The following is a 15,203-nucleotide window of genomic DNA, read 5'->3' as shown; positions in this document are numbered from 1 at the left end:
GAGTTAATTTTAGAGGCATTTGAACTCATTTCCTATCGATTTTGGGTCATTTTCAGTTTATTTTCCAATTTTGGGGCATTTCTAGGTAACCTGTTTATTTTGGAGTATTTACAGACCTTTTCTCATTGATTTAGAGTTACTGAACAGGAAGTGACCCGTAAATATCCCAAAATGCACCAGAAGTGACTCAAAATCAACAAAAAGTGACCTGTAAATGCCTTAAAATTAGCAGGAAGTGATCTGTAAATGCCCCCCAAACCGGGAAGAAGTCTTGCTTCAGTGCCATTGACGCAGCTAGACGTCCAATCCAGTCCAAATGAATTGGACGTCTAGGGCCATCAATGTTAGCCAGTGAGCTAACATTGACACTATTCTAATAGATTTTGCTAGCTACCTGTTGGTCCCTTTTTCTTTTAAAAACAGTGACACCGTTTTAAAACGAGAGAGAATATCGATAACCTTTTGGGCTACACAATATCGCAGTATATCACCTTTTTGATATATTGTCACTAGAGGCGTGCTAAATTTCCGATTCTTAGATTATTCGCGATTCGGCTGTGGAAGATTCGAGATCGATTCACAAATATCCAAATTCCGATTATTGAATTATACCAGGTAAAGCGGAAGTAAAACACAGTCAGCGCGGTCTTTGGGACGCAATGAGGAACTGACCGAGAGTAAATATCATGTTCAACTCATGCCGCTAGATAAAAAAACAATCATACCTGACTGCGGCCGACAGCCGCTACAAACAACGCCCAGTTGCTAGTTGCTACAAACATACGGCTACAGTAGATATCATATACTGTATATGTTGAACTAGATGCAAAATGACAGACGACGTCGGTGTGTATTATTGAACAGAGATGCGAAATGACAGACTGTCTCGTGTAAGTAAACAGCCACCATCTTAAAGCAGTAGACCTCTCTAGAAGACTCTCTTGTAGCGAACCTAATTAACTTTTTATCCAAAATACACCTAAATCAGCAGAATCTTGTCTTGAATCCATCTTTAAATGATGAAATAGTGTTAAAACTTTGACAAAAGTAGACAGAAGGGAAATTATGGAATAACGGGAGCAATTTTAACAACTGTAACAGTTGATTCACAACATTAAATTAATTGAATGTAGTTTAAAGCTGCTGATACTGAATCGGGACTGGAGTTTTTTTATTTACTGTTATTTTTGTATATTTGTTTACTGTTATATGTTAACTATATACTGAAATAGTAGTTTGGTTTAGCCTGAGAGGATTTTTGAACAATTTTGGAACTAATGTACAAAACATTAAAAAAAAAAAAAAAAAAAAGAGGGGGGTGCATCAATAATCGTTTTATAATCGAATCGAAGCCTCTGAATCGTAATAGAATCGTTAGGTGCCCAAAGATTCCCAGCTCTAATTGTCACACCCCAAATTCCAATGTATCGATCCTGATCGGTGTATCGTTACAGTCCTTGTAGGTAGGCAGATTGTTGGTCATTCGAGGTTGGTTGGTTGGTTAGTAGAGAGACACTTGTAGGTAGTCGGTTGGTAGGCAAACAGATGGATAGATAGTGTCAGAGGTTAAAACGACATTTATCTACAACATTTTTAAAAAATGTCCATGATGGTGTCAGTGGCATTAGGCGTGCAGCGTGCGGCGTCTTCTGCGTCGGCCTCACAGGGCATCATGCATATTTCATGAGGCTTAAAAACCTGCAAATGCATCCCGCCTGTTTTATTAGCATTTTAATCCCTGCGCAGCTCCGCCACTTGTGCCTTAGGGCTGAGGAGACTTTCCAATACGCAGACACTTCACACACACTTCACTCAGGAGCTGTAAAGACACACAAATGCACACCCACGCAGACACACACCGGCACGCCGCGATGTGTCCGCATAAAGGTCAAAACGAATTACAATCCGAAAAAAGGCACACTCGGGGAATTTGCATCTGCATATGGTGTACAGTATATCATATTTAGACTTATTAGATGATGTTGTTGGAATGAACTGACCTTGTAGCAAATCATATTTATGGACTTTTAATGCACTGTTGAGGAAGGTCAGCTGAGCTGAGCTCTATGGCTTCAAAGCAGCACTTGAGACAAAAACTAGCTTCTGAAATCCCATTTAACTCCTTCACTACCATTGACAGGGATAGACGTCAAATCCATAGTCGTTTCATGACTCGCTGGGACCCTCCAGAGATGCTAGCAGGAACACTTTCGTGCTGCAGCTATCAATTAGTAATTAATTTTATAGTAATGAAGTAATCAATTGATCTATAGTTCAAATATTCGCGTAATCAGATTAGGAACATTTAATGCGTTGCAGAATAACCTTTAGGAGAGGCTTGCTGAGATTGCACTTTCAAAAGAGCATTAAAAGCAAATACAAAATAAAATTCCCCGGTGTTTTTTATGCAAAATTGCACTTTCATTTCTCTAGAGCAATAAATGCATTTAAAAATCAATTAAAATACCTGAGCTTAGCTTCAAACGGTATAAAAAAAAATAATAAATGAGGATCGAAGTACAACAAAAGAACTGGTTACGTCTCCTAGCTTAAATGCTGTAAAATGTTAACTCCCCCCCCCCCCCCCCCCCCCCAAAAAAAACCTGCTAAATATACATTTAAAATAAATCACAGATGCATAAACAATCATATTAGCTCAAACAAAAACTTACAACCTTATGTTGGTCTTAACAGGGAGCAGATGGATCCAGCCATGCATCCACCCAAATCAATAAAACTAAATGCAAAAACTTTCAAAACAAACCATTACAACACCACTTAATTAAACGAATCCTCGAAATGGCAAAATTTGAAGCTTTTTGTCTAATCACTCGAGATAATCGATTAATCATTGCAACACTAGAACATTTTGACACCATATTAGAGCTCCACGCATCCTTACCTCTCTGTTTGACCCTCCTCTCAGACAAATGTAGGCACACCCACATTTTGCACTGTATCACCTTTAACACCATACTTTTAACCACTCTCCATAATATTTATTCATCTTCTGACCTGCTTATCCACACAAGAGTTGCGGACAGTGTTGGGCACGTTACTTTAAAAAAAAAAATAATTATAGTTACTCACTACTTCTTCCAAAAAAATAACTGAGTAACTAAATTACTCTATAGTAAAAGTAACTAGTTACCGGGGAAAGTAACTATTTCCGTTACTTTAAAAAGAACTTGTTGTATGTCAAAGAATTTTAAATTTTCTGAGCAGTATTCAAGTCAGTTGAATAGAGAAGAACAGACAGGTAGTTGAATTATAGAACCTTGTAATATTTATTGCACCTCACCAGCAACAGATTTATCATACACTTGAAGTGCAACAAAAATAAACAGATTTGAGTTGCTTACCACAGATGTCGACAAAAGCTTTGCCCCGGGACATAAATTACACTTTACATGCGCGTTCTTTCCTTTAATTTCGACCATCTTGAAATAGTGTTTATATCTCCACCTCGTAAAGGACGAATTTTCCTCTGAATGCTTTGCCATCATATCCCTCTGCATCTGTTTTGCGTGTGTGTGTTTGCCGCACGCGCTGTTCCGGTATTAGGCTCGAGCGTTTACGTCACAGAATGGGGGATCACATGAGATTTGACAACAACGCAGCCATATTGGAAGCAGGTCTGGCTGGCGGGACATTAAACTTTAACTTGCAAGTTCAATAAAGAGACAAACTCCTTACTAAGGCGAAGAACAGATATGTGATCAAACTTAAGGATGTGAACAATGTTGACCCTTACGAGCAAGCCGAAGATAAATGGAGTAAAGATGTCGACGGGGTTCCACAATTACGCGAAATGGACTTTCTGCTGAATTTATTGTTTGGTGTATGTTACTAAACTCATCAGCGATTCAGAAATTACAAATCGCTACAAAGCTACGAACAGTTTTGCTGCGGATGGATGCAGGACGTGCACATTATGACTGTATCAAACGGCAACTCCATCGTTCTTGCAAAGGTAGGCTATGTGTGTTTACTATTTTCATTGCCATGAACCTGAACGCACCCAAAGTCTTGGATGGCAAATAAACAGCAGAGTAGACTCGCTACAGCTGGTAGTTTCTTCAATTTGTTCAAAGTAACGCACCGCTTTTTACCGTCAGTAACGATAACGGCGGAAAAAATAATTAGATTACCCCGTTACTGAAAAAATAATGCCGTTATGTAACAGCGTTATTTATAACGGCGTTATTCCCGACAGTGGTTGCGGATGTGCTAGAGTCTATCACAGCTACTGTAACTCCAGGCAGAAGTCGGGGGAAGTTGCCAGCCAGTCTGCGATTTGATCTGTTTGTTGTATACACCATGTATTGTATTTTCTGGATGTGAGAATAAATTATATCTAAATTATAATGCGATTATAAAATGTGAACTACCTAGTCAAGTCTTTAATTGTCAAGCACATTAAAAACTGGAAACTAGAGACTAGGCATGTGTCGGTATGAGATTCTGACGGTATGATAACCTTAAGCCATAATATCACGGTTTCACTGTATGGCGGTATTGCAATTACAGCTCTAAAATGTGTTACTTTGAGATATCTGGGTTTATAAAAAAAAAAAAAAAAATCCATTGAACAGGATTTTCCTTTTCCACAACATATTGGCAAATTATGACATAAGTATAATGTTAAATTAAAATAAAAAAATAAATAAATAATCTAAAATAAAATAAAATAAATGCAGTCCTTTAGATGAGCCTAAACCCACAGCCAAAGCTCAACATTATTACCATCAGAACAAAAGTAATTGAATTATTATCCATAAAAAGCATGTGTATATGACTCGTATCATGTTAACATTATACACACGCTCTTTCTCAACACAGACAGCTGCCAGAGAGAAAAAAACACGTTTTACCACCGCTAGACACACTAAACACACTGGAGTTAACTCTCGTAGCTGGTGGGAAATGTTCGTGACAGTGTTGTTTACTAACATTTAATTTTGTATTAATGCCAAATCATATTGGAGGTATTGCCAGCCAGCCTCTGCTAACATGTTTTACATTTCGGTTGGCCCTCCTTCTCTAAGGCTATGTTCATACTACCGGTCTTAATGCACAAATCCGATTTTTTGTGATGTTTTTTTGGCGTGCCCGTTCAGACTGCTTTTGTCCATTGAGACCATTCAAGTATTACGCAATGCGCAGAATCATCAAACCAAATGGGCACACAGGGATATCATATTTTACTTTTCAAAAAGAGGACACAAATAACACATAAATAATCACCGTTTAGGCTTATATTCAAAGTTTATATGGATCGATAGCATGCACGCACTGTCCGTGCATGTCACACACACACTCATATGGGCAGTTTGCCCCAACTCTCGGCTGTGTAAGCAATGTTGAAATCATATAGAGCAGAGAGGAAACCAATCATTCGCAGACTTATCCTCAACCCATTTTTATTTTATGACTGTTGTCAAGCCCTTCCCCAAAAGCCGTGTTCAATGCAAGCTAGGCGCTAATAACACACAGCTGCACCGCTACCGTAGCATCTCATGCTCTTTGATAACGTAATTGCCGCATGAATTCCGATTTGGGAGACTTGAAAGTATAGACCGCCGCGACATTCTGGAAAAATGTGGCCCAGATCAGATTTGAACCACATACGAAAGTGACCCAGATCGGATTTGAAATGGTCCAGTTCTATGCGCCTTGTCACGTTCAAACAGTCAAGTTCATGCCTCACTCGAATGGGAAAAACACGAAAAAATCAGATTCATGCATTAAGATCTGTAGTATGAACCTAGCCTATGCCACGGATGTCAGTAACTATTCTGTAGCGGAAGTATTCCCATACCAGTGATTTTGTTTTCTTCGATGGGGGAAAAATTCAGGAGTTTCACCTCCTCCAGCCATCGTTTAGCGCAGCTGACTCACTGACACTGAGCAACAACCGGTGGGGGAGGGCTGAGCCTTGCAGCTGCGAGTGAGGGATTTCTTCCTTTATTTTTGGGACATAAAACATAGCTAATACCGTAGGGACGGTATGACGAAAAAATTTTTGTGGTTTTGAAACCTTGACGTTTTCATACCACGGTATACCTTGAAACCGGTCATTGGCACATGTCCACTAGAGACCCAAGTGTTTGTTTGTGTCATGTCCAAATAACCAGGTGTCAATCATACCCAATTGTCATGTTATGTCCATATAGTTGGGTGTCTGTTATGTCGACATATTCAAGTCAATGTTAATAATAAGCCTCAATAAGGAAATAAAAAATGGCAAAAGGCAAAAAGTGACTGTATGTACAAAGTGAAATGAAGTGAGTGTGAATTGTGATATTGCTTGTGCTAAGCTCCCCTCTTTGATATGATTTGTACCGCCTGTGAGTTTGCCGCGAAGGTAAAGACGGAGCAAGAAGAAAGTGCAGGCGGTACAACAAACAAGGGAAGAGTAAACAAGGAGAAGCTAGAGATAAAAGTCAGGCAAGGTAAAAGAAAGGAGAGCGCTTGATGCCGGTAGTTGCTTAGAAGAGTAAAAGAGGGATGGCAAATTGAAGTGGATCACCCAAGAGAAACTTTGATTTTTGGCTGGTTTGTGACTTTGCCGGTCTTTGAAAAGTAGCACTCAGAGCGGAATAGTCAAGTCTTTGTTGTAGTGAACCAACTGAGACAGTTTGAGAATCAATGACCACCCACGGTATTTGGCCTACAGGCAGGTTTTAGCTTCTGAACCAATGCTAAATAGCCTCATTTTTTTCACTTCATGACCTTTAAACAAGTTCTTCTGTAGCTAAACAACCACTAAAGCGTCCAGCAAACATCAGTACACTGACAATTAGGGGTGGGAACGTCTGGGTACTTCACGATACGATACGATTTGCAATTAGAGGCTCACGATAACAACGATCTCATGAAATGGCGATACAACAACCATTCTACTGTACAAAATTCTACAATTCAAATAATAAACAGAAAAACAAACTGTTTTCATCCTTCTGATGTAAGTGTATCACTAGTCATAGATTTCATAATGATATAGACGGGACACATTCCACGCCTCCATTGGTCGAAGTCGTTCGCAGTTATTCTCTAACACATGCAGCGATCCAATGCCGAATTTAGGTTGCAAAAGTATGAAAGCCGTACCGCATACAAACAGAAAGGATTGTCTTAGGAGTGATTTGTTCAAGGATTCAAGGTAATTATTACATTTTTCATACCATGTATTAATCAATTATTTTGAAATGTTGTGAAAAAAATCAATAGGAGAAATTAACCACTACGGCATTGGTGTCATAATTCGCAATATTTACGTAAAATACATGCTACCTGCCCGGTTTTTTGCTTTTAACCAGGATTCGAGACTGTTATTACGTTCATATCTATAAAGAATTCAGGGATTTACCCATTTATTCACAAGAATTTTCAACATAAGAACTCTTTGTGGTGATAAGGCGGCGCCACGGTGGCTTAAAGACTAGCAGCACATTCAACCTAATTACGTAAAATAAATGCTAACTAGCCGTTTTTTTTGGGTTTTTTTTGCTTTGCTTTTAACCAAGAATCGAGACGGTGTTACGTCTATATCTATAAAGAATTCAGGGAGTTATTCATTTATTCACAAGAATTTTCAATGTAAAAAGCTCTGTCTGTGTTTCCACTCAGTCAGCTTTGACGGAGATAGGCCCTCTATGAATCGGCCACGTGCCCCATGTCCCGTCAATATATTATGAAGTCTATGCACTTGTAGAATGAACATTCGCTGCCATCCCTCTCATTTCAAACAGATTGGACGTCTGTGGTCTTCAGTGGTAGCCAATGCCAGGCAATGAGTTGATTTTTGGGGCGTTTCACGTCATTTTTCCTGTTGATTTTCGGTAACTTTTCCTTTCAGGGCATTCACTGGTCACTTCCTGCTGATTTAGGGGGCATTTACAGGTCACTTCCTGTTGATTTTGGCTTACTGAAAAGGAAATGACTCAGGAATATCCCCAAATGAATAGGAAGTGACTCAAAATCAACAGGAAGTGACCTGTAAATGCCCCGTAGGTGTGAGTGTGTGCGTGGATGGTTGTTCGTCTCCTTGTGCCCTGCAATTGGCTGGCAACAGATTCAGGGTGTATGTACCCCACCTACTGCCCATAGTTAGCTGGGATAGGCTCCAGCATCCCTGCGACCCTAGTGAGGATGAGCGACTTGGAAAATGAATGAACGAATGAATGGATGAATATAAATTTTCATTTATACAATGCCATCCCTCCCACTTCAAACCGATTGGACTCCTGTGGCCATCAATGGCAGCCAATGAGTTAACTCAGTGTCATTGGCTGCCATTGACAGCACTAGACGCCCAATCCATTCAGACTGGGAGGGACAAATGAATACCAGAGCTTTTGCAGCCAGTCTTTCCGATTTTCAGGCCATTACAGGCAGAGGCGTAGCAAGGGTCCCCGGGGGCCCCAGGCAACAGGCAACATGGGGCCCTTTGAGCATGTGCAAGTAAGGGGGTTTTTATGTATGAAGAAACGCTAGCATGCTGCAATGCTGTTAGCAAATGCTAACAAGCTAGTTACAACAAGTCAAGGCAGTTAATTGGTCTAGGACATAAAAAACTACTACTACTAGTCTGCAGTGGTTCGACTACATTAGGACATAAAACTACAGTAACATAGTACACTCACTGCTGTCTTGCTTCCTTTTCTCCTCTTCTGCTTTTTTTTCTTTCTTTTTTCATTTCCAGACAGATAACTTCTCTTCATTTTGCCAATTAAAAAAAGGCCCGATCGCCGCCCACTCTCACTCTGAGTCACGTGACACACATACATATTTGCGCAGTAAAATGAACACTAAGGTGGGGGGTTCGATTGCGCGCTGCGTGCGGTCATCTTGGCCATAAAAGTGGTGAAAACTAAGCACTTTACACTCATATGGATGTACAACATCATTTTAAGATGCTAAACTAACACCTTCCCTCTTAAAGCAAATGTGCAATGCGAATATAATGTAAAGAACGCTCTCCTCGACGCAATGAGAACGAGTGGGATCAACCAGCCGACGTAACAGGAAAAACACGAAACGGTCACGCTGATAACGGCTCTAACTTATCAAAAGAACTTTATGGCATGAAGAGGAAATACTTACATTCGTTCATGGACGCACAGATTAATCCTCTAGCAGGTGGGGTGGCCGTCCTCTGCTCGAAATGCGCACCTTACGCTTACGCCTATTCTCGTTCTCAGAATATGCAGCGCTTGTGACGTAGGACAATAACAGGACTGGTTGCTATGGGAACGTACGCAGCGGCATGCCGCATACCCAAGGAACCTTGCTAAAAGGAGTATTAAAATTGCTAATAAAATCGTTTAGGATTATTTTAGATGCATATATGTTATATTTTTCTTATAGAGTATTCAACGAGGAATACGATAGACCCATTAATAGACATTCTTGGAAAAATCACCATTTCTTTAAGTAGTCACATGAATAATGAGGTGGCCTGTGAAAACCAACATAATATAGTATAGCAAGGAATTTTCATAAAATTCTTGGAGAATCATTCTTTGCACATACATGTAGTGCTACAACTGATTGGACTTGCTTAAACATTTATTCGAATTGGGATTGATAACAAAATTGTTAGATAATCTGCCAAATGACTCCATAGTATTGGATCACTCCCAATACTTGTAGCTACGACAGTGCTGTGAAAATGAGTGTGCTTAATCTTTGTGTGCCAAATCTGTTGGCCCTCTGGGGGCCCCTGCTGGCTGAGGGCCCTAGGCAATTGCCTGCGTATGCCTAATGGGACACTACGCGTCTGATTACCGGTCGCTTTCTGTTCATTTTAGGGCATGGGTTAGGGTACAGGGTACTTCCTGTTAAGTTTGAAATACTGCCTATACATTTGGGGAGATTCTCGGATTGTTTCGTGTTCTGTAACCCAAAATCAAATGGATGTGACCCATAAATACCCCAAAATCAACAGGAAGTGACTCAAAATCCCCTAAAATAAAGAGGAGGTGACCTGTAAATGCCCCAAAATCAACAGCAAATGACCTGAAATGGCCCAAAATTAAACCTATTGGTTGTCATTGACCCCCATAGACATCCAATCCGCTTGAAGTGTGAGGGAAGGAAGCGAATAAACAAATGTAAATAAACTCTTGAACGCATCTCTCGTTGTTGTCTGCTTTGGCATCCAACCTTGCTTTCCGCATTCGCGAATCCTAACAGTTGTTTAAGATCACTGCTGATGCATCCATGTTTTTCATTCCCTGCTGTCATTTTATTTTGCAGGAATGGGTGACAGCAACCGACCTGCTGGTCTCGTTGGACAGGCTCAACACCTTTGGCGACGAGGTCTTCAAAGATGCCAAAGTGTTGCGCTCCTACTTCTACGCCATCTCCGATTTTTCCGTGGGTGGCAGGTAACTGATGCCTGAAAATGTGCATCCGAGCCCTCTCTGTACCTAGGAGTCAGTCTCCATTCTCGTTTTAGTTGTTCGACTAGTTGCAAGCAAACGGAATGAAATGTACCTGCTTCACATGCTGACTCATGCTACATGAGCATGCTACCTGAATAGGCAGCAGCTGTTTTTGCTGGAAACTGAGCCCAGCATGGATGGAAAAACAATTCACAGTGAGAATTAAAAGTGCAGTTGTTTACCACTCTCACTGACGAGAGAGTAGCAAGCACCTCGCTCGGCGCAGGTAGAGTTGTTAAGTATTTGCAGCGAACCCTTCAGCCGGAGTCTCAAATTGATCTGACACCTGTCACGGCTGCTCAGGCTCAGCAGCGCAGCCGTGACAGATCGCCCGGCGACGTCTCGACACCTGAGGGAGGAGACCGGCGTGACAACGCGTTAGTCAGGCGACACGTGCCGTCGTCATAACCTGCGCAGGTCCACATTATGACAAATGAACAAAAGCGCGAGTGTTGCATGTACATTAAAAAAAAAATACATGTTCTTTATGTTGACATCTGATGTGTCGTTCCGGCGCTATGAAATGTATTCCGCCGCCGTTGTCTTGAGTGACAACAGCAATAAGTGAAGCCTCGGGCGGACTGCGGTAGTGATATGACGCATGGCATCAGTCACTTGACAAGACTGGTTGCAGTCGCTTGACAGCACCTGCTGACGCTGCCACGACATTGTGGACACCTCCGGGAGGATGCCGTTGACACCTTCGCACATGCAAAAAGGCCAACGCAATCAGATTTTGACACTTTTTTCTTTCTTTGGTAGTTGTTTTATGGGTCAGTTTGTTGTCTAGTGGGCTGGTTGGGTAGTTTTGTTAGTCAGGTAGTTATTGAGTCAGTTGGTTGAGCAGCTAGCTGTTTTGGTTTATTAGAGTGTTGGTTCCCAAGATGATTACCGTAATACAAGTGTTGATGGTTTCTTTTAGACAATTCGATGGTTGTTTAATTAGTTTAGCTAATCCCGTATTTAGGTCTAACTAAAACTACTAATTACTGTGGTAATCACAAGTTACTTCTATTCCTATTTTAGTTTTTCGGCGCTTTTTCTGCATCATCTTACAAAAAGATTATTTTGATACTAGTCTGCGGCGCCTTTGCTACCGGGCCACAGAGAAATAATGAATAATATGTTAACGACCGCAATCTGTTCTGTGCCTCTTGACTAATCCGGGTAGGGCGGTTGCCCTCTAGTGGTTGACCGCCATTAGTGGGGTGTTTGCACACCTATAGAAGCCCAGCGTCGTTCAATGTAAACAGCAGCGTTAGCTGGTGTTGATTGTGTGCTGCGGGCGGCGACATCTTTTGACACCTTTTTTTACGGGGAAAAGACCGCCTGCCGAGCCAAAAGAGGAGCCTACAACGAAGTCCATTCTGCATAATATGTGGCTAAAAAGCTAGCAAACCAGGCAACAAAAGCTAATGCACTGAGAGCATCATACCTTGTGGCGAACAGTATTGCTAAAGCCAAGAAACTTAGCACGATTGGAGAAGAGCGCATTATGCCTGCGACCAAGGATATTTGTCATTTTAGGAGAGGCCGCTGTTACAAAAAAAAAAAAAAAAGTCTATTCAGCCAATGTTGTTACATTTTCCCTGCATGTAGTGTTTGTTTTTAGCCCCGTCGTGTTATTTTATATTTACTGTTATCTTATGCCACACATTGCCGGGCCATTAAGAGGGGAAAAAAAAAAAAAAAAAAAAAAGGCCCACATCACACGGTCTTCTTTTCAAATAATACTTTTTTACTTGAGTAAATTTTTGGATAACTACTTTTACTTGAGTAAAATTATTTAGAAGTAATGCTACTCTTATTTGAGTAAAATGTTTGGCTACTCTATCCACCTCTGCTTGTATATAACATCCTGTGGCCCCATGGGTACCATTACCATTGCGGGTTAGGTAATCAAGTTTCATCTCCTAACACCTCAATTACGTTTGACCATAAATGTAAACAAAAGAAATATACACACCACAATGCTCATGTATATATGAAACAAAAGAAAAATATAACTTAGAAGGCACAAACCGTGAGATGAAAAGCTGCCAAAGTTAGCTTGTCTTTTAGCACTCTGTGTTTGCTATGAGCTCCAGTAGTCATGTGATAACGTCTGTAGAAGCTGGAACCTTACAAACTAGTTACACTTAAGCGCCACTAGAGCATTACAAATAAAGACAAGACACAACGTCAAATTTAATGCGGTGTTTTTAGAAGAGCTTTGAACAAATCAGGCGATTTACATGTAAAACGTGATTCATTACAGGAAAAAAAATCAAAGCCACTCTGGAACGAATTCATTTCGTATCTTGAGGTACCACTGTACTTACTTGGTTCGGAGGTTTGCCGCGTATTTCAATCGTTGGTCAGGTGTTTAACTGGTTACTTTTAACATGCAGTACTTGTGTCATCTTCAGATGCAAGTGCAACGGCCATGCCAGCGAATGCGTTCGGGCAGATAGTGGTAAGGATGGCGAAGGCTTGGTCTGCGCATGCCAGCATCACACGGAGGGAGACGACTGCCAGAGATGTCAGCCCTTCTACCGGGATAGACCTTGGGCGCGAGCCACCGGGGAATCGGCAAATGAATGTTTGCGTAAGTCGTCTTTGCTATCAGATACCAAACTCTAGCTAGGGTAGGAGGTAAGGAGTGAACGAGCTAGGGAGGGAGCAAGCTAGGTAGAGAGCCACCGAGCGAGCGAGCTAGGTAAGGAGTGAGCTGGCTAGGGAAGGAGGGGGGGAGGGAGCTGGCTAGGGAAGGAGGGGGGGAGGCAGCTGGCTAGGGAAGGAGGTAGGGAGAAAGCTGGCTAGAGAAGGAGGTAGGGAGGAAGCTGGCTAGGGAGCGAGCGAGCTAGGTAGGGAGGAAGCTGGCTAGGGAAGGAGGTAGGGAGGAAGCTGGCTAGGGAGCGAGCGAGCTAGGTAGGGCGTGAGGTAGGGAGCAAGCTAGGAAGGGAGCGAGCTCGCTAGGTAGGACGTGAGGTAGGGAGAAGGCGAGATAGGGACCGACTGAGCTCGCTAGGGAGGGAGGAAGTTAGGTAGGAAGTCAGCGAGCCAGCTAGGGAGGGAGCTAGGTAGGGAGCGAGGTAACGAGCTAGGTAGGGAGGGAGCGAGCGAGCTAGGGAGGAAGAGAACGAGCTAGGTAGGGAGCGAGCGAGCTGGGGTAGCAGCGAGCTAGGTAGGGAGCGAGCTAGCCAGGTACTGTAGTTTAAAGAGTTTTGCAAAAAACAAAAAAACAAAAAAAAAAAGACCTGATATCACCAAAGGTTTGTTATTTCGTTAGTTGCTTGCATTGATTGCTTTTAATTGTTTTTACATGGACCACAGAAGATTCCTATTTAGAAGGAAAAAAAAGTTCATGGTCAAACTATAAAACTGAATTTTAGTTGGTTGATTGGCGAGTTGGTTGGTTAGTTAGTTTCAAGCGAGCTACCAGTAATTACTCAAAAAAAGTTTCTTTTAGTTTTGCCTTTTTATGATTGTTAGTTAATCAGGTTCTCAGTCCTAAATAGGTATTCCACAACTGTTAATTAGTGTAGTTTTTAGTTTATGGAAAAAACTCTGGAACTGGTGTTATGTTGTTGCTTTCGTTAGTTAGCTAGTCAGATTTATTTAGAAATTAGGCTTTTACAACTCTGCTGCGTGCACCCGACTTAAATGGTGACATGAATTTAAAAATGAATAAAGACCGCTGTCGTACATTCTATAAATATGCGGGAATTCTGGAACACACTGTACCTTTGAAGCGGCATCTGTGTTTTTGTGTTGACGTGTACATTTGATGTAGCTTTGCACATCTGTTTGCCAGAAGCATCAGCAGTGTCTGTGAATTGGAGTGTTTATCAGGCTTGGCTCATCGCACTTTGACGGAAGGCTGTCAGAGACAACTCAAAATTGGCTCGCTTTGGGGGGAATAAAAACATAAAGCAAGCTTGTTTTTAATTACTCCTACTCTTAATTCCAAGTAGCAGGCACTATAAATAGAATAGTGACTTAATCAGGGTCGTCTAATACTAGATAAATTGTAGAAAAGGCTGTTCTCTGTGTAAAAATCATGTTGCTTTATTTTTGGACAAACAATTTTTTTGGCTATAGACGACTGCTTAATTTCGGCTAATTATCAGCAGCTGATATAATAAGAAAGCTTTTGATAATGCAAAATTGAGTTTAATACAACAAAAAATATGCTGGATATTTAGCCAATGGATAAATATTTTAATTAGCGATTCAGCGAAAACTGCAGCCATTGAAGGCTGTATGGTTACTCTTAGCTAGCAAGCTAGTGTTTTGTTCAGATTTGTTTGTGTGTTTAATCAGTATACATATGGTAGTTAGCAAGGGGCATCGCTAGGTTTTAAGAACGGGGGGGGGGGGCTTAGCCCGCAGGAGATACACAGGATGTAAGTGAACGTAGCGTACAAGCACAAATCTTCACAAACGGCTAATATTCCAACCAGTTGTGCTTTTCAAACCAGCTGTGGTGAAATGCTCACTTCTGCGTGCCAAAACTATCTTATGGGCTTCAGCTTTACCTTTCTGGGCCTTTTCAGAAATACGCCATAGGCGTAGCGACTTGTGAGTCAAACATGTCTGACCAATAGCAAAGTGCAACTTGGTGTCAAAATGATTCAATAAAAAAAAAAAAAAAAAAAAGAGTTCAAAACTTTTTTCACTTTAATAAAATTAAATTTGGGGGGTTATTTTTGCATATGAGAATTTTCTTTGAAAATATTTTTTTTTTCATTGAAGCAACTTTTTGTGAGG

General features: G+C 41.2%; 1 protein-coding gene across 2 annotated transcripts in view; it reads left to right on the top strand.

Annotated features, from left to right (window-relative positions):
* lamc3 (laminin, gamma 3) overlaps window positions 1-15,203 on the top strand; it is a 252,084-nt gene that overhangs the window by 96,392 nt on the left and 140,489 nt on the right. For both annotated transcript variants that reach the window (XM_057818403.1, XM_057818404.1), the window contains exons 5-6: window positions 10,264-10,394; window positions 12,860-13,038. In XM_057818403.1, the coding sequence (XP_057674386.1) occupies window positions 10,264-10,394; window positions 12,860-13,038 (310 nt within the window). The remainder of the gene's footprint in view (window positions 1-10,263; window positions 10,395-12,859; window positions 13,039-15,203) is intronic.

This window comes from Corythoichthys intestinalis, chromosome 17 (genome assembly GCF_030265065.1).
Source record: "Corythoichthys intestinalis isolate RoL2023-P3 chromosome 17, ASM3026506v1, whole genome shotgun sequence".
Lineage (NCBI taxonomy): Eukaryota > Metazoa > Chordata > Actinopteri > Syngnathiformes > Syngnathidae > Corythoichthys > Corythoichthys intestinalis.
Note: the sequence above shows the minus strand (reverse complement) of the source record. Positions and strands in the feature narration are given on the sequence as shown.